Source organism: Haliotis asinina, chromosome 14 (genome assembly GCF_037392515.1).
Source record: "Haliotis asinina isolate JCU_RB_2024 chromosome 14, JCU_Hal_asi_v2, whole genome shotgun sequence".
Lineage (NCBI taxonomy): Eukaryota > Metazoa > Mollusca > Gastropoda > Lepetellida > Haliotidae > Haliotis > Haliotis asinina.
The window spans coordinates 8846723-8867694 of NC_090293.1; the positions used below are offsets into that span (position 1 = coordinate 8846723).

The 20972-nt window shown below is 39.3% G+C and overlaps 1 protein-coding gene across 1 annotated transcript; it reads left to right on the forward strand.

Annotated features, from left to right (window-relative positions):
• Positions 1-4566: 4566 nt before the first annotated feature.
• Positions 4567-18538, forward strand: LOC137261794 (A disintegrin and metalloproteinase with thrombospondin motifs 9-like). Its single transcript, XM_067799579.1, has 7 exons — positions 4567-4946; positions 5600-5690; positions 8742-8897; positions 10157-10422; positions 12358-12525; positions 15399-15537; positions 16866-18538. The coding sequence occupies exons 1-7, from the start codon at positions 4617-4619 to the stop codon at positions 16907-16909; spliced, it is 1194 nt and encodes a 397-aa protein (XP_067655680.1). The 5' UTR covers positions 4567-4616; the 3' UTR covers positions 16910-18538.
• The last annotated feature ends 2434 nt before the right edge of the window (positions 18539-20972 follow it).

Here is a 20972-nt window from a genome sequence, read left to right on the forward strand (position 1 = left end):
AAATAAAACTTGGAAATAGATAAGTATATTTTATAAATAGATAAGTTGCATAATAGCCAACGGCTGAAGGGATGGTGTCAAATCCTGCAAGGTTTCCATGCAGGAAGCGATAATGAATAGATTTATTAAGCATGACATGTCCCCAATTTCTAACATCTGTCGTGATAATGTACATCCATCTGTAGTCCATGCAGGGAGAACATTTAAAAGTAACATAAGTCTCCGTGGTCCTGAGATTTATCTTCACTTGTCGGCGATCTGTTACCTGTTTTAGATTTGCATGCTACTTATACATATATATATATTTGATGTTTTTGTTCACGTCAAAACATTGAGTGGGTTCCGTCCTATTGCGCAACCTAGTACAATAACCAATCCAGAATTCTGAAACCAACCCATTCATCAAGATATACAAAATTAAGATTAAACAGTATTATTTGATAATAGAATCACTTGTATATTGCAACACCACGTTCCTTCTAAACCTTGCAAAACACGTTGAGCTACGTGTTCTGACAGACGGAAATCTGGAAATCCTGGAAATCTGAAGACGAGGCTCGGTCGCAAGAAACCTTCTGATACGGACTTGATATATTATCTCAATCACACTGTACTCTACAAAAATACACTTAATAAGCGAAAAACCCAAAAGACATAGCAGGTGTAACCAGTGAGCCAGATGGAGTGTGAATCATTATACAACCTCATGAAACGGACAGTCTATGACGTCTTTTTTAGCGACATACTGCCCACACCTTGACATTAAAGTTCGATATTTTTTAATCTTAAGGTTAACTTTAATTTGTAAGTACCATTTCTTATGAAACAAGGAATTTGAATTTAGTGTAAACCATAGTTACTTGTAATGCCTCTTTTCACATTCACACGAGAAAATTCGGATCGGCGGAAAAGCAGGTCACAGTCTGAATTGGTTAATGAGACTCATGTTTCGGTTTGTTTAGCGTCGACTGTCCAGATGTGTTTATATTCATTGTATTATATATGAATGTATGACCTCCTTTAGACACAATATAGCTGACATATTGCCAATGTCACTGCACGTTCAAATTCACCCATTCACTATCCATTAAGGGATGTTAATGTCACGCCAAAACACGCAAACAGAAGTGCTACCTCAACACAGCCATCAACAGAAAAGATCACAAAACGGTTAATGCCAATGTTGAAAATGTAGTGACGAACGACTCTACATACGGCATCGATTTTTCATCGTCCATGTCAAAGACATTAATGTAAATGCGCGAACGAGTATTGTTAAACAGTGAGCAACGCACTGAACAATAGCCAGTGTTCATTGGTTGGACTAAGTAGCCCATTCGTTATCAGTGGTAGTGTACCATTTGTAACACATCCCATTGTAATATCCCCTGAAGGTTAATTAGAAACAGAGACGATCATCTGTGTTGACGATATATCTAAAAAATAACTTTATTACGAAGAAAAGGACCTCAACACGAAGGTAAAATAATACTCCTTTGTGGATGCTTTCTTTATTCACTTTATACCTTTGAAGCATTGTCGGGCGACTTTGCTCAACTACTCATCAACTACTATGCTGACTGTAAGTAGCTCTAGTTCCAAGAAATAGCTCCTACTCAAATTAATGACATTGATGCACAATAAATTCCATGCAGAACGGTATAAACACTTTTATCATATTATATGTTTAATTGTTACTAGTAACACAAAACTCGCAATCCCAACTTACCAAGGATGAGGCACAGATGTGTTCCAAAGTGGGAACTCGTGAACATGTTGAGACGGCAAATGAGCGTATGAGAATGCCGATATACTTAGCGATGTACCAGAAGCTCATATTTTAAATTCATAGCCCTCAAAAATAATCAACCCCACCCCTACTGAATGCAGCTGCTGGACAAAGAAGAAAAATGTTAGTACAACTGAAACTAAGTCCCAGTCGTAGTTTTGCATAAACAGTGGAAGTTGTCAACACGGCAAGTTGTCAACACCGGTTCGTATCTGTATCTCAACGTATGAGATGCGACTAACAGGGTCGGCGGATAAGATTCACTGACTTGGTTGATACATATTATTGTATCCCATCTGCGTATCCTATCTGATGCTTATCCCATCTGATACTTGGGAGGTCATCACTGGATTGTTTGTTCCAAACTCGATTGTTTGCAGGCCGGCACCTCATTCTTAACAACTCGTGTCATTCCGGCAAACCGGGTGACCTTGTCTAAACGGACCTGAAATGAAATGAAATGAAAATAGACTAGGATAATTTCCAAGGAAAGATAACTCTGAATTTCCAAACATGGCAACTAGAAAAAAATAATACAACTTGAAAGTCATTTTAAGTAGTCTGTGTTTCACATGTCATGTCGATAAGAGAATTGTAACATGATAATTGTATAATCATGGAAACAAAAATAAACAAAATCGATAATCGCAAAAAAAACGTTGCTCATTTTACGTTTTACTACGCACGACCGCTTTCTAAATGGTATTGTGTATTCAAAGTCTCAAATAGGTGTTAGCATTTAAAAGGATACATAATATACAAAACACATTGTAAGAATAATCTACAGATCTACTTGCACAGACAGTGGCTGGATTTACACCATCTCCCAGTCACTGGCAAGAGTTGGCGAGTCTAGCCAATATTTACAACATTAACTATAATGCCCTGAAAGTACAGTTACTTCAAATGATGTGGAATTTAAGAAATATCTTTGAGGCACAATTATTTTAGGTTCCTTCAACCTATGTTATCTATTGTCAATGCAGCGGCAGTGGGTTAGCGGTGCTGATAAAGCGAAACCTCTTCACGCCTGGGTTCAAACGTATGTATAATGTGAAAGCCCATTGGTGCACAAATTCAACTGAGTGTAAACCATGCTTGAAATGACACAAAATGGAGGGTCCTCAGCTGTTAATAGACATTGCCTGTGAATGAGCTCCTCAGATCTGGCCAGTTATCATCAGTGACCATAATGAATCATACATATGATTTTTTCAAAATATAATTGCCTTCACAAACACTTTGTCTTATAGCAAATAATCGTCCTGCACAACGACAACACTGAATAATATTAATGTTATTGCTAATCAATATTGATAGCATGTTTGTCACCTTGACAGTACAGACTTACATGCGACATTTTGGCAACATTCGTTTCTAGTACTGTTGTTATTGGCACGGGTAATAATAATTTTCTTTACTAGAACCCATGTGTTAAGGTTAATCTTTCAGACATCTCTTCAGAAGCGTTAGTTTATCTACATTTAATGTTAAAATATTCACGTTGTTATTAAAGGACAGTAATTATGAAACCATTATCTAAACCTTCACTTATCAGGTTATGTCGCGCATGAATATTTAACTGCAGTGACATGAGAATATTCCGTGTCGAATAGAATTTTAAACTGTGGTTGTTGTGTACTGAATTATAAGACTTCCCCATAAGTCAGCCCAAATGATGGCTGTTACCACGGTAGGAAATAATTGAGATTATCGGTTTTTCCCGTCACCTACTTACGGGCGTGTTCATGTCAATGGAAGGGTGTGTTTCACGTTTGGTTGTACCCAGTCGGCCGTCATAGACGGCAAACACAAGGTAGCTGGGAGTCAAAGTCCCGAAGACAAAGAACACTTACATCCAGAATCAATAATCACATCATGGAACTTTCTGTATTTACACTCTGCAAAATCCCGGAGGGTTTATGGTAGGGCGACGGCGTCTGCATGGCATATATAACACGATGAACACCCTTTTTCTGAATAATGACGTCAAACCCTCGCATAATCTCACAAGAATAAAGAAATGCAAGCGGGAGAACTAACTAGTTTCGTTCCATGACGATATGAATGTTTTTGTGAATACGTCGTTTTGTCTCGAGGTATAAATAATCAAAACCTGTGCATCTGTGTTCTGGCAGGCCTAAAGTGCATGGGGAGTAACTTGTCACAAACAGCTTTTAATGCTTCGGACGCGTAGGGTACCATTGTGACTATTCTCATTACAGCGAATCACCATGAAAAAAGCCTCTGCAGTCGTGAATCCGTTTGGGATCCAATGTCATTACGGGAGATAAGATGTATATTTGATCCGCATGCTGAGTGCGCTAAACAACTAAAACACTACAATGATCTGGTCTATGTTTCTCCACACACTGTTTAAAAATACCTGAGTTTTCAGCTGACACGTAAAATGGAATTGACTGTTATTACAACCATTCATTATGTTTTCATGTCCATGTTTATAAAGCGTCTAATTCTGCAAAGGAAATGCCAGTTGCGATACAAATGCGTTGAGGTTTTTGATCTTCAAACAAAATCGTAACAAAACACGCTTGTGACAACAGTCGGGTTACCGTAACAACTGCGATAATGTTTTCATTAACGCCCAGACAGATGTCAAAGACTGGAATAAACCTACTTGCCATATATGACTTTGAGAACATAAATAATGCATACCGTATCTATGGACACGTATAGTCTTATTACAGGGAACATACAGTGGAACATGTCCACGGGGAGCTGAAGCTGTTTTCAACTCTACTCCGACAATCTGGGATATATTTCTCAACGGATACCGTTCTGAAGTGTTGTATGTTGGGAAGTTAAAATGATTCGTGTTATCAACTGTAGGATTCACAGCATGTGTCTTCTATTTATCACCCTTGTTGGCGCCAACGAGAAGACTTGCTCTTCCATGAGTCACTTACCCGTAACAGAAGGCTCAAGGCTGAAGGGTGCAGTGATTGAAAAATTTACCACACCGGGCATTGTTAGCTGTGCAAAGGAATGTCTTCTGAGAAGTATGTGCAAGTCTTACAACTTTCAGCTTGATGACAGAACATGCGAGCTGAGTAGTGAGGATGAATCTGCCGTCGGATCAAGCTCCTTGGAAACAGCACCAGGTTTTGTGTTCTCAGAGTCGGAAGACTGGCCACAGGTGACTGGTGTTGCTGAATACATAGTAACCTTATTTCATGCAGACTAATCTTCTCAGAAATCTTCTTAAAATATATGTTGCTTCTCACTCCCTTTGGAAAAATATGTTATGTAGAATGTCTTTACTATGAATTTCCATTCTATTTCTTCCTATAGTGGACTAATTAAAGAAATACATGTATCGCTTAATTGCCGGAGATCGCTAGTTTTGCATCACTGGTAGAAACAAACGGTGTCACATTTTCATTTCTGGTGGTAGTGATTGAACCTCCGTCTTCACTGAAGAAGTTCCTTTGAATTTGGATAATTCTGGTTTTGTGCATTACAACATTGACAACTCGCATACGTAACTTGTTTGAGCTGCATTTTAGACGTTGCGGTGATGACAAATGAGGATGGACATACAACTTCTTTATTATGTAAAGATCGACATAGATTCTAATGGTGTCGCTTTTCACAGAATAAAGAAGCTGTATGTCCATACAATAATTATTGTCCTCATTCTCAATCAGTTCCTATTTGTATTATTTCCTTATGGACAGTTTCGGTTGTGTAAAGTGCGTGTTCGTCGCATTCAGTTACCGGTTTGTAATTTTGAAAAGAGATGTCGCTGTTGAATATTTCATGTTGTGTTTTCACCCGAATCTGCCACAGGGAATACTCGGCGTATGTAAAGACCACTCCTGTCCTAACAACAGTGTGTGCAGAGAAGCCGATGATGGTGCAGTGAAGTGTGTCCTTGCGTGTAGGTAACCAATGTGATTTATTCACAGTCTTCTGGTGCTTTGCTGGGGAATGAGTAATGATTAATGTATGACCTGGCTTGACTCGTGGTGAACTACGTATGTTTCCATTTAAGGTTTTAACTTACTTTACTTTACTTTACCCCAAAAGACTAGGGTTCCACAGGCCCCCACTTATCAATTTCGAGGGTCCGTACCTGAGGTACGAGGGTCCTGAAAGGTCATGATGAAATGGTGAGTGAGTGAGTATAGTTTTACGCCGCTGTTATCAATATTCCAGCAATATCACGGCGGAGGCAAAAGAAATGGGCTTCATAAATTGTAAGATCCGAACCCGGATCCTGGACGTAAGAAGCGAACACCTTAACCAGTAGGCTACTCCACCGCCTCTCATGATGTAGTACAGTGCACTGTTAGGTTTTACTTATATATATATATATATATAGTCTCCCTAAATATATGTTATATATTTGGACACATACAAATTCCTAGGTTAAACATTTGGGCCCAACTAGAGATCCAGACTATTAATTGCAATCAGTCGACTTTAAACAACAAACGACGACATTGTGCCTATTCAAGACTGAGTGCCTGTACGAACACTTAGCTTTGCAGAATAGAATTACTTCGATTTAACGATGAACTTTCAAAGTTTTAGGACATAAGAGTTCTGGACGTGAGCAGTCTTGTTTGTTTTGGCAATCCCGGGAAAATTCGTTATCCAGGTATTGGCAGAAACAAAGAGTATAAACTAAAGCAGCCCAGCAATGTTTAGCTCATTGTCATTAGATGTAAGTTAGTTCAAGTTTAAAATCACCCCACTGAAAACGTACATATGAGACGAAGTTTTGACATCACCACCACCCATCCGTACAACCAGTGGTCTAGCATTGCCTGCACGTAGCTAGCCCCAGGGGAATACTACAGTTTTATTTTCTTAATTGCACCCGCGCAATTGTTTGGCGGAACAGTGTAGAATAACACACGTCTTTCATAATTTGAGATATGGTCACAGAAGCGTTCATAAGAGCAACCTCCCTCCCAAGGAAATAAGCAAAGTGACCAAATAGCGTTCAGCGTTCCGGCAAAAGGGCGTTGTTTTGCCCAGAAACCAGAAATTGCCGTTAAGCAATAGTGACGTATGAACGTAATTATTTTGTTTGCTGTGTCTGTTTGTTTTGTTTCTCAGAATGTCACAATATGCAGAGGCCTACCTTTAAAATACAGGACAACAAACGTGAAAAAAACACACGTCATGATACCCTTTTAAATAAGTGTAGGTGATTAAGGTAAAGGGTTAGGGTTAGGTTGGGATAGGTTAGGTTAACCCTAGCCTAATGTCCTCACGAAAACTTGTAATGTTGTATGCAAAGGGCGCTCCGATGCAGATAATCTGGTTAGTGTCCTGGAATGAGACACAAACTGACCGGAGAACGGTCAACCTTCCACTACAGTTTGGGGTAAAAACATACCAACCTGGTCAATCTTCCACTACAGTTTGGGGTAAAACCATACCAACCCAGTCAACCTTCCACTACAGTTTGGGGTAAAAACATACCAACCCTGTCAACCTTCCACCACAGTTTGAGGTAAAAACATACCAACCCGGTCAACCTTCCACTACAGTTTGAGGTAAAAACATACCAACCCGGTCAACCTTCCACTACAGTTTGGGGTAATAACATACCAACCCGATCAACCTTCCACTACAGTTTGGGGTAAAAACATACCAACCCGGTCAACCTTCCACTACAGTTTGAAGTAAAAACATACCAACCCGGTCAACCTTCCACTACAGTTTGGGGTAAAATCATGCCAGCCCAAACTGTTAGAAGCGACAGTAAACGCCCCCTGAGTGAATGACAGGTCAATCGAGAGCAACTTTGCAATTTTATTATGGACTGAAAGACTTTGATATGCAGAACTGTTAATTGACCGGCTGCATTCAGATAGACCTAAACGCTAGTATGTGGTAGATACACTGCAGTAGGAAAGAAAACGCGTCATTATCACGTTATTGTTGGTGGACCACACATTCAAATGTGCAATAAAGAGTAGAAAGATCAGTAAATAATAGAACCTCGGATGGGCGTTTCCAACAAAAGCCGAGGATATTTTATTTGTATAGGGGCATACACGTACTTTTCCATCATAGTCGAGTCATTAATCTAAACATTTGACTCATCTGGGGGTCGTGTTCATTTAGTATTGGCACTTAATGACAAAATGGTTTGTTAGAACCCGACGGTTGTAGAATTCAATAGCTTCTGTTTGAGTTAACGCTTAAGTAATTATACATGTATGTCAAAGATGCTTACTGGTAGCCTTTGGTCAGAGTGACCCTCTTGTATGTGTTGCCATATGCTATGAATACTTTAATCTATAAAAAGTTAGTGTTCTTGATTTGAAGTAATAATTTTGGGGAACATTGTATTTTAGCGCCACAAAACACAATAATCTCGTCAATACATTAAAGTAAAGCACATAAACTTATTTCTTCCTGTACCAACAAAAGTACAAGAGTAGAGTGTCCAGTAGGAACGGCAGTGTTAGCGCTATATACAATAAGAACTAGTCATGACTGGAACTGTTTAATATGATCAGTGTTAGTTGTATATGATTTTGAATCAAAGTCAAACGCAAAATACTGAGTTTCCTCGAAAAAATGCTTTTGATGGGAACGCAACTATTCAGAGACGGAAACTAATGCGTTTTCTCGAAAAATGCTTTTGATGGGAACCCAACTATTAAGGGAACCTAACTATGAAACTGAGTGACAACCCACTACTGGGGAAGATGCAATAGCTAAACAATAGGTACTATTGAACATTTTGAACATTTATGATAGTGTTATTTATTCTCATTCTTCTAACCTTACACTGAAAGTCAGTGGTATAGTATATCTTTAGTTTCCTGTTTTGAAAAGAAGTAAATTGTCTTGAGGGTTATTACACGAATGCTTATGGTACACTCTTGACAAGCAAAATTTATTACATCACAATTAATTCAGGAGCCTATTTCACCACAGCACGTTGTACTAATACATTTTGTAGACTGCAGAGCCCCGCCGACTGTTGAATACCTCGATCCTTCCGTCATCAAACAGTTCACTAAGATAAACGAGTCTCTGAAGTGCCAAGTGGGATTTGTACCTTGTGGAAACATGACGTGCAAGCCTGATGGGACGTGGACCACGATGACATGCTTACGTAAGTAGATATGACACAGTGACATGTTACGACAGTGTATCTTCTGTAAATTGTATTATTGATTGAGTGATAGGTATTATGGGTCACATTTCGTATCACAAATGTTCAGTGCTAGTAGTGTTTTAGCGACAGGCCTTCAAGGTAGTTCTGTAGAGTTACCTCCCTTTGATAATATTTTGACTGAAATAAACACGAGGCTGGCAATTGAAATTATTAACCGTAACACATAGGAACTTCGAAATCAAAAGAAATATGCAACTACTTCAACCAGTTTCCAGAACAGAAGCATTACGTGAACCTGCATCTTTTTCTCAATAATCATCATACCAGTATGAAAAATAGTAGTTACACTCGAATGCTCATTATACCATTGTAGAACAAATGAATGTACTATTTCTTGACTGAATAAACTTATGGAGCTTCACAGATGAAGTGGTAAATGTCGACATTGTCAGTAATGTTCTGGGACAGAGCAACAAGGTTTCTATACACGGTTAGCCTTTCCCCAAAATATTCATTTTCATATTCGTAGGGCTTCACCAGATACTAGTATGTGGTTTTGCTGATCTGTGTTGTTCTCCAATTAGCCAACGAAAACGTGACAGATCTTTGTTTGCTGTTTAATGTCGCACTCAGCAACATAGTGGGGGTCTGTAAATACTCGAGTCTGGACCAGACAGTTCTGTGATCAACGGCATTAGCATTGATTACAATGGTTACAATGGCACTTGTGAACAAAGTTAGCGAGTCCTACCAGCCGATCCCATGGATGATATCTTACGGCGTTACTGAAGATCTGACACTGATTTTCACGGATCTAATGGCAAAGACGACAGAAGAGTATAAAAGAACCGCTGAACATTTGTGATAACAATAAGTGTTCTTGATATATCGCCCTGTTTTGCGATTGTGTCGAGAGCTAAAAACACGTAATTCCTAGAAGAGAGAGCACCTTGAAGCATTCATTGCAAAAGGACTTCGGTATCCAGCCCAGTTCCCAGCCCGTAATATTTCTTAATGGTTAGGATTTGATTTAATTATACTGAACAGCAAAAGAAACGTAATATAAAAAAAAATATGAAATCATATTTTCGTAAGCGTTGGCGTTAATGTGTTCAATTTAAAAATCTGACAAAACAGAGTTGCGTGTCTTTTGCTGATCAGTATACATGTACAAACGTCGACGGTTCAGTCCTGTTCAGGGAGATTGTCACTGGTTGCCTAAGTGTATCTACACGGAAACTCATCTGTCGTTCCAGCTGTGTCCAACTGTTCCGATGTTCGGCAAATCAGTTCCTCGTACACTGACGGCGAGTACTGGCTGTATCCACGACAACTAGATGCAGTTCGAGTGAAGGTGTACTGTCATGCAATGAACACTACACCCTCTGAGTACATCTCGCTTCCGACACCATATTTCATGGACGCACCAAGCCTTCAAAATTACTTCTGCACCGGAGAAATCCCTAACAACAGCGCATGGCTCGGATATTTTATCTTTTCAAAGTTTGGTTTGATTATAGAGGTAAGAGACGTATAATCATATTCAGCAGTATTTATAAGAAATATTTCACTTACACCAATGATTAGTAGGTCTTCACGATATTACCGGTATACCGGTATATCGCAGTACGCTTTTTGAGCGATACGTATTGCAACATTTTTTTCTGAGAACCGGTATATATGGGTAAAGAACATAGATGACTTTTTCGTGATAATCTTTATGGTTTCAATTAAAACCTACATATTTTTTTATATTCACAACGGATGTTTTTCCTCTTTATTCAATAACAAAAATGCTGCATACTGTAATACTATAAATTGTACAAAACGGAAAATATAGTAACCATGCAACCTAATTTTGATATTACTGCTATCAGAACCATAATATATATGTTTAGGGAGAAGATAGGATTGACATGCAAAATTACTGCTTGGCAAGTATTAGATGAGCCAGCGCAGTGATCGCGTTTGTGACAAGCCGGCGGGGCAAGTATTCTGGACAGAAACACTTGGCTGCTACAGGTAGACTGGCGATTAAGCACGTGTAATACTTGCTGACCGTGGCGTGAAATCAATACCGCTACTGTTTAACACGTGCCTCGCAGAGCGATTTAGTTCAGCAAGACGCCAGCACGACACTATTCGCACGAGGAAATTGAAAGAGTCAAAATTTAGACGACAACCTGTTTCCCTCTTGTTTCAAATGGAACGGTCTGGAAGGCGTTCCCATATATATAAATTGGGGTCATTTGTCAGGTCGTGGCTCGTCTAATACTAGTCAAGCAGTAGTGCCACTCACTGTCAAACCTAAGGTCCCAATATACTGCAATACGTATCGCAATACCTATATCTCAATATGTTTCAATACAATTTTGTTGCCAATACACAGCCCTAATAATTACCAACAAGCGAGTAGATTACTGTGTCAGTGGGTAAAGTATCGTAGTACACGGGTCAGTTGATGTGTTTTGAAAAAATGTCACACACCATTGTCAGGACCAAGAGATCGATTGACAACATTCACAAACTGAACACTGCGCTTAAGACTTAGTTTGGGACTAAGATATAGGTTCTGCAGCGGCATCCGCCATTTTGGTTTGTTTATCGACGAGTGCCAGTGTCACTCCATTTTGTTCATTTAAGTGGTCTAAAAGTCAAGGAAAAGTCATGGCCACGGAACTTGCCGATCGTATCGGGTGAACAGGTTCTCAGAAGGTGTACTGCAGTATATCGTATGTTGACGTTCGAATTGCAATATACAGGTTAACCGGTATTATCGCCCACCCCTACAAACCATATGGCTGGAATATTGCTGGCTGCAGTGTTAAATTTCAATTTGGTACAATGTGTGAAACTCATTTCTGGTATCCCCGTCGTCATGCGTCGTGATACTGCTGGAATATTGCTAAAGGCGACATAAAACTAAACTCACTCATTCATTCTTACTACTTATATGTAGATGGCAAAGTATCCCAAGGCGCATGGTTTATTAAAATCGATTCAACTCTTCTTGACTAGAACATATCATAAATCTGCTGTAAACAAACATATGGCCCCCAACAACAATATCATAATTCTAAGCATCAGTCCTTAAGCATCTGTCTTTTAGGGCCTCCTCGGCTGTCAGGCCGTATGTGGAGGTTGATGAACCCTCCCCTATACTGCCAGTACAATGCGTCAACAGAACAGTTCTTAGCAGTCAAATCCAGCTTATAACTGCGCCTCTGCTAAAAGCTATGTCAGCATTTGCCAGGTCTAGCTCCACCATTCCGAACTAGAATCCAATCACATATCTTCAACAAGAAGATATCTTGATTTCAGTATCATTGCTCCTCCCGGATAAATGGTATAGCCAGAGGCAGGCGTTAATACATCCCTTGGTATTTTAACAGGTAGTTAACCATAAAGATTCCCTGTTATTTACAATTCTTTGTGACGGTAGATCTTCATTCCACAGACTATGGAAGTCAAACCCACTGATCGCGTCTTCTACAACAAGACAACCTCGCTGGATGCTCTTGTGGGTGAAGTCCGAGACTGCTACGCCCTGTCAGACAGTTCATGTGGAAGGAGAGGACGGGCCGTGATGGACTTGAGAGGCACTGGGCTTGCTCTGAACGAAACCGTAAGTGAAGAGACAATAGCTTTCGAACGAAGTGGAATCTCATTTTGACAATATAAAAGCTTGTTTGACAATCGCACAGCGAAATATGTACCGACACGTCGCATCCAAATATAATTTATCAGTCCATAAAGTATCATAGATTTATTACTTATCATCAAGTTCTATTTTGCCAAAATGAAACATTCCCATAACAAGTGACAAATAGAATATTTTTGTCCATTACAGAACGAACATAAATCCGAATCTTTTATTTTAACTTTTTCAAGAAAAGTGTTGGTAGTTCAAATTCTATGGAGTATCTTGTACTGAAACCATCTCAGTTTGGTGTCTTGTGTTGATTTACACGATTTTAGGAATCAGTTCCAGTCAAGAACACACTGAAAAATTCTCTTGTCACTTTAACTGTGCTTTGGGCGTCCTGTTTGAAGAACAAAGCATATAGTAATAGGCTTTGGAGCCTTGATTAATTGAAAACAACCGCTCAATGCTAGTAATTGGTGTATTTCCTGCACATTGTGCAATGTTTTACTTTCACTATTGACAAGCCAGAAGAATATTTTCTTATACAGCTAATGACACCATAGTATTCTAAAAAAGATGCATCCAATTGATACCTTTTACTAAAATCAACCAGGGATAGATAATTGCTGTTTTCATCAACAAGATACTTCTTTGAGACCACCCTTCATAAAAATAGGTTTCTTGTCAAAAGCAATATTGCCATTACAAAATATAATATTATGAGACAACAGCTCTTCAAAATTATTAGGTTTAATTTTACTTGATAAATCAGAAAAAGCATTGAAACAATCAATCCAGATTATATTTTTGACAATGTTTTTCACAAATTCTTTGCCATCCTTATCAAATAGCTAGCATTTAAAATATGTTTCCACTTTGGATCTTTAGTAACTTGTTTTCGCATCTAGGTCACCTTCAAAGCTCTGACATATTCAAATATATGAATCATACCCAAACCACCCTCTTCAAATCTGTCTACACATGGTTTCTCTCTTTACTCCGTCAGGTTTTTGATTCCACACGAGATTATATAGCATTTTCATACGTTTCTTAAGTAGAACACGAGCAGAATTAAGTAGAGTTGGAAAATGATAATTCAGTTTAGAAATAAGTAACGATTAGATCAAAGCAGTCTTTCCAAGTGGGGTTTAGATTCTGTTTATCCACTTATTCATCACCTGTTTTAATTCAAGAAGTTTGGAGCTAAAACTTGAATGAACAATATCTGAAATATCTGTGCTAAGAGTAAGACCCCAAAACCTTGAATGATGAGGGGTTCCATTCAAGCTTTAAATGAGATAAATGGCTTTTTGTACTGCTTTTTATATTGCCAATCCATATCAACTGCGATTTATCATAATTAGTCATCAAACCTGACATACTAGCAAAGACATCCAGCGACTCAACAACAGCTCCAAGGGAACGTTTGCTGCCACCAAGAAGAAAATCAGTATCATCTGTATCATACTGTGAATTACATACTCCGTAATGTTTACATGTATGCCTTTTATATCCTTGTTTTCACGCACTAAGCCTGCCAACTGACTGATGCTAAATATCAACATCAGTGCAAACGAGTACCCAGTATTGACCAACATTAGAAGCAATATTCCTTTAGGTTTAAGGACACGATTTACGACGATTATAACAAAAGTCCAGCAATATCACGGGGGACACCAGAAATGGAATTCAGACGTTGTGCCAATGTGATTTATCGAGTCCGGGCCTACAGTGTGACTAGCGAATGCTTTAACCACTAGGCTACCCCGTAACACCCCCGTGAAGGATAATAGTTCAGATCAGTGATGTGTTCAGTTATGTACAACGAAGGGCAGTATATAAATCAATGATGTACAAACAACATGGCGGATGCCTACAGGGTGGTCGTTATGAGGGTGGAGGTGGGATGGTGATGGGTGTGGTGGTGGTGATGGTGACGGTGAGTGTGATGGCGATGTTGCTGATGACGGTAATGATGATGGTGATGGTGATGGTGGCGGTGATGATGATGGTGATAAAATGTGCAATAAAATTTCCATCAGAGATACCAATGGTTGATAAACGCGGTATACCACGGCGAACTGATGTGTGATGTGTGATCAGGGATGCAACAAAGCCTTTGTGTCAGGTGAAGTGCATGATTTTTGTTATGTGGATGATTTTTCCTGAGTTACTTTTTAAGAATTTTCCGTGACAAACGATGTACCCCTGTGAACCAGCAAAATAGAACAAAGACAAGTCATAAACGTTCAAATTATGTATTATTATGCAACGAGAGCAAGATATACAAAGTCACAAGCCAATTTCACAATGCTGATAACAAATACAATTCATAGAGAGACAAAATCTAAGTCAATGGGTCACAAAATACAATATAGCAAACTCACCAAAGTCTTAGAGCGAGAGAGAATCAACTATGCAGAATGTAAACACAGCGACCGGTCTAACAGCAGATAATGTAGATTCAGGCGTTGACGGATTTTGATGATCAAGCGTTGGCGGTGATATATATCCTCCAGTTAATTTGAATGAATGTCGCCCTCAACACGGCAACCAGCCTTTATATATATATACAGTCATTTCACGAAAGTTCGGGCACATACGACAATCGTCAACACTGTAGAATGCCCTCGAACAAGTCTCCCGGAAGTAAACACATAGAAAACTAGGAGCAGATAAATTCCGGAAACCCAGAATCTTAAAAGTGTTGACCATCTATTAAAACGAAATGTGACCCACCATAGCTATCATTCAAAACACTAAATGTTGTGACCCAATAATAATTATTACTTAATTAATAACAAAAATATACAGAACATACACACTCGTAACACTTGAACCATTCCTTACAGGTCACTTGGAGGCAGAATGGAGGGGTACCGATTGTGACAAGGTCATCAAATAACCAGGTGATCGAGATTCGGTGTGGAGGATGGTGCGGTCATTGCTACACTAATGGTAATGCTCGCCTCACCGTATTTGAATCAGATGGTAGGTATGACTAGAAGTGACGTGTACAATACAAGCCTGTGGAAAAGCGGGTGAGTGAGTGTGTGTGACTTTAGTTTTAAGCCGCACACAGCAATATTCGGGCTATATGGTGGCGATCTGTAAATAATCGAGTCTGGACCAAATAACCCAGTGATCAACAGCATGAGAATCAATCTGCACAAATGGGAACCGATGACGTGTCAACCAAGTCAGTGAGCCTGACCACCCGATCCCGTTAGTAGCCTCTTACGACAAGCATAGTGGCCTTTTATGGCAAGCAGGGGTTGCTGAAGGCCTGTTCTAACCCGGACCTTCACGGGCCTGTGGAAAAGTGAAGGTAGCACAAGTCTCATCTACCTATAAACAAACATCTGACTGTGAGCATGAGCAATAAAGTTACGTCGGAGTCCTTGGCCTAACTACCCGATTCACGGACCAGTGAAGATCCCGTACTTTGACTTGTTGGACTTCAGCGGCACTTGCCATTTGTGTAGATTTATGACTTTGTCTGGTTCACTCTTTATTATTTGCAGACCACTGCCATATAACTAGAATACTGCCAAGTACGATGTTATACAACATCTCGATTAAGGATCAAGTTCCGATTTTAAGTTTATGTTAGAGTATATGAGTTACGACAGTTGTATCGCTATGGCGACTTTGTGGCAAGTTGGCAACTTTATTCAGAGGAATCTTTTTCACAAGGTCATAGAATAGGAACAAAAATCACTAAAATCACTATGTGTTGCAACAGTCTGCTGTTGTATTGTAAATATAAATAAATTCATTCTCTTCCTGCAGTCCTGTATAAAACACCGGTACCAGTAATATATATACAAGATGCGTTTTGGTCGACATGTCCGGTGCAAAGTGGTATGACACAATGCATGTAGTTGCGCGTACATTGTTACGTGCTGACATGAAGGGTGACACAGAGACACAAAATAGGGTGGGTAAATAAATACTCGTAAAACAGCAGTAGCCTTCAGCATGCCACGATTGTTGTCACGGTAGACTCACAGGAGCGGGCGGTGAAGCTCTCCGACTTGGTTGACAGGCGCCAATATGCTTTAGCTTCCCTCGTGAATTTTATCTTAAAACGTGAAAATACTGAGAAGCACAACAACCTCTTGCAGGTCCGAAAGTAGTCCGGTTCGGTGGGCGTGGCTTATTTTGTTAGATTCATTGGGAAATGAACTCAAAAGAAATGTTCCCTGTTAACCAATCAGATTGCCAGAATTTTAATGAACACAATACAAAATTAAATTATTGCAATATGTCAAATATTATTTCAAATCGTTACATGATGTAATATTCTTATTTTGCAGCCCCCAGTGAAGACAGTGCTGTTACACCATCGTGTAATATCTAAGTGAATGAACGCCATTTTCGCCCGGGTGCATACATTGTTTAGATAGTAAGCAGCCCGGTACATATAAAGGGATTTAGATATTTATCTGAATGAAGTACCAACGCAGCATTATGTTTTGGAAATCACTCCACGCCTATTGGTTAACCTAGGACTGGTGAGAACTTGCATCCATACGTCACATGGAGGCCGTACCATGTAGATCTGGTTTGGGGTTCTTTTGTCGTTTTGGTGGGATAACCTTGACCTCACTTGTCATAATTTTGTCCATGAGTGGCACCGCTTCTGGAAGTGTTTGCCAATGTCACAAACTAGACTTTTGGGACGAAAACGTCGGGGACGTGTGCTTGGCGTTTGATTTGGTCACATGAAACATTCCAAGATTGAACAAACACATGATTTTTACCGTGCAAGGTCTATGTCGATTGTGTTTTTGTATTCTGATGGGGACCTTACTCTGCTTAATGACTCTATATACACTCTGTACATGGACTTCTGTATTTCGCCTAACTGTAATCATTACCATCTTTGCTGAACACGGTTTACCTTTTCCAACACGATACTGACAACTGCTGTTGGATAACACACTGAACATCGGTTGCACTGCCACTGTTAAACAAGCTGATAGTGAATGTGGGAACATAATAAAGAAATGTATCCAGTGCTATCGACTGTATGCCGGTGAAACGATCTCTTACCTTTATTCTATGTACGTTACAAGTAGTTCACAATAGGGAACAGTCAACCTTCGTAGTTCTTTGGTTGCACGTATTGCAAATATCAAGGGTGTGAGCAGAAAGGAGTCCAGATGAGAGAGTGGTGGGGTAGCACTGTGGATGAAGATGTCGCTCTTCAAGCCAAACTCCTGTGTTCGATTCGCCACGTGTCTACAATGCAAGGAACCCACCGTGATACTGTTGGAATATTTATAAGAGTGCCGTAAAACCATACTCTCTCACTGCGCATGCTGATGAGCGACTGTCATACGTGACCTTCCTATAGTGTGATGGGTATTTGAGGTATGCTTGCCATTTAAATAATAATGTCATTTTTGGTCGGATGCATGTTATTTGTTTCGTCCTTAGTGGGGACAATGTAATATCTTATCTGAGGAACAAGCTATTTTCGACTTCAAAGAACGACCATATTTGGTTGAAACGCATTGTCCTTTTCAGTATTTTCTTGAAAATATTTCATTCATATTCACTTTTTTGTATGCATGTTTTTCTTTGATAATTCCTATGCATATTTAGCTGCATGAGTTTCTCGTAACAAATAAGTCAGATTGTATCCGGGCAGCGATCAAATGGCTCTCTTCTGAAAACTATTGAGAATTGACAGTGCCGTAAAATTGACAGAGTCATACACAATGTATATCACGGATTGTTTCTTGGGATAGGAAGACGTTCTTTGAGGGGCACATTTTAGCAGCTATGAATTTGAAGGAAACGGTTATGGATAATCAAATACTTTATAACATGGAGTGCAACGTTTCTGAGTGGATTCTAACACCGTTATCACGAAACGTCACACTCAGTGCAATACATAGCTTTACTATCCACAAACTTTCCTCTCGGAAGAATCTTCTACATACAATCCTATTCCGTTAATACACTAGACATAAACCCTAAACACTTGTTTGTTCTTTATAATGCGTAGGCCGTGTCCAAGTGACTATTTCCCTGTTGTCAATAGCAGTCTTTATTCTATGAAGAGTAAAGTGGTAAAATTGAACAATAGTCACTAAATAATTACAGAAAACAGCTACGCGAAAATGATAGAATTTAACCTAAGAATTGTATTGTGTTTATTTCTTGCACTCTACGATAGGAAATCATTTTAAAACGTAGCAGATACGCACTATAGCTGTAATGTTATTCACATTTGCTTAATATGGATTCCAGAGATGATATGAGCATCTTTTGGACTACCGCGGACCCCAAGTTCGATTCATCTTTTCAAGATCTGCAGACATTGGTACAGGCACTCCAAGATGATTTGTTGTTGGATGGTACAATGTTTTGGTCACGGTCTAGACTTTTATTATGTGTATAATGGAAGTATGGTGTGCATTTTAAAAAAAAGTCATTTGTTTGGACATTCTCGGCTGAAATCACACTTTCAAAGTATATGAATTTGATCAGCTGAAATTAACGATGGTTTTGGGATTCGAACCAATTACATCTGTCGTTGCGTCTTGGCAAATCTTTCGTGTAAGATGCTCTCTGAAGTAGATATCTGGGCCTAGATTTTCGAAGCGCTCGATTTCATAGCGCTAAGACAGTTGTATGTTAATGTTATTGAATGGCACGTAGGATTATCTTAGCGCCAGGAGAGCTTCGAAACTCTAGACCCTGAACAATACGTGTCAATGTTATACTTTTTCGTGATATGGCATTTCATTATCACAACCGACTCATACTTTCTTGTTTGAGCTTTTCAGCAATAATGAAATATATCAGTTGTTTACCAAACTGGATTTTGAATCCCATGACTGTAACTGACGTTAGGCAATAATAGGGAGTATATCTAGAACAGGATCGAGGCATCTGCTCCCCATGTACAGTTGTCAGTTTTCAAATCAGTAACCCACTACATGTTACAGAACTACATAGTCTGATTTCCTGATATGCCATAGTTCCCTGACTACAGGAGTACTACTGTCAAGTGTCAAGATACCATGCGCGATTTGCATATAAGAGTCGCTAGAGCAGGAACATGCTTGCGCAAAGAGGCATAACAAATTTCAGTGATGCTTATATATATTTTAGTTCGTCTCTCTCATCACACAATGATTTTTTTAAAGAACCATGACCTGCACCGTCTCTGAAAATGTACCATCTTCCTTGTTTGACATTGCGTGTTGACTCTGAAGTCATTTATGTGTTCATGGCAGAGGGGTAGGTAAATGGTTAGATTTCACTCATAATGCCGAAACCCGGTTTCAGTTCTCCATTTGTTAAAATGTGTGAAGCCAACTTGTTTGTCCCCTTCCTTGATAGTAAATGAACATTGCTGAAAGCGGCGCAAAACTAATCTCAATCAGCTCTGGCAATTCTTACAGTATTTTCAAAAGTATGTTTTGAAACTTACGTCATGACATTAGACCGCAAGCCGTTCCAATGCTTCGGGAGCTTTGAAAATACATTTGCCAATTCAAAATTGTGATTGACAGAGAAATTCAAAAGACGGCGCGATCTATGAGACGCGGACAAATTCAGTATGTACGTATGGACCTCTCAGAGAAAGGCAAAATCGATGAATGATAAAACACATAAAAGTAGTGACAGTTTCCTTGCTATTGTCCGACTCTTTCTCCCACAACGTTTTGATAGGTAGCTGGGATCTTTACAAATTATACGGTCGCCAAGGGGCATTACGCGCTTACAGAATCAGTAATTAAAATTGAGTCGACATGGATGAAACCTTTAAACATGACTAGGGTTAGAGCCATTATTACACACCCATTGTTAAGACTAACACATAAAATATCTAAGAAAGGTACAAATACATCCAATTAGGAAGCACAGGAAACCAATATCCCTTTTGTTATTCATTGTGACTAAAATCTCTAGAGAGTAAAGAGGGGATATCCTTCATTTAGTAAAGAACACGACCCAGGAGGGACATAACAATTGGCAACTGTAATGACTAAGACACGGTAAGTCCCAATGGTGTGGTGATGTGCCTTCGGATGCTGGAGATCTATAGCCTGCTCTTATGTTATATCATTGTGTATGAAAATATCATTTTATGATTACAGACTACAAAACAATGTATGGTATGGTCTTCCGACCTCTTCACTATACTACCCATCAAAATTTTAGACTGAAATGTAGCCAAGTGCCTCAGGTAACTGTTCTTAACTATATTTGCAAACTATTCCTTATTGTTTGGAGGCACTGTCCACACTGATGCATTGACAAACTTGTAACGTTGAAAAGATTATTGTAATGAGTTAAGTAAATGATGAAATTGGGTGGAAATAGGTGAATTCTTAACAAAACGTTACAACAAAACGCAGCTCGTCACATGCACGATATTTAGCACATGCTTTTGAGCAATT

What these genes read in the sequence shown, in the direction of transcription:
- LOC137261794 (XM_067799579.1), top strand. Translation starts at nt 4,617, where the DNA reads ATGATTCGTGTTATCAACTGTAGGATTCACAGCATGTGTCTTCTATTT. An exon ending in AGTGAAGTGTGTCCTTGCGT is followed by an intron (nt 5,691 to 8,741) that starts GTAGGTAACCAA and finishes TACATTTTGTAG; the next exon opens with ACTGCAGAGCCCCGCCGACT. An exon ending in CACCGTATTTGAATCAGATG is followed by an intron (nt 15,538 to 16,865) that starts GTAGGTATGACT and finishes CTTATTTTGCAG; the next exon opens with CCCCCAGTGAAGACAGTGCT.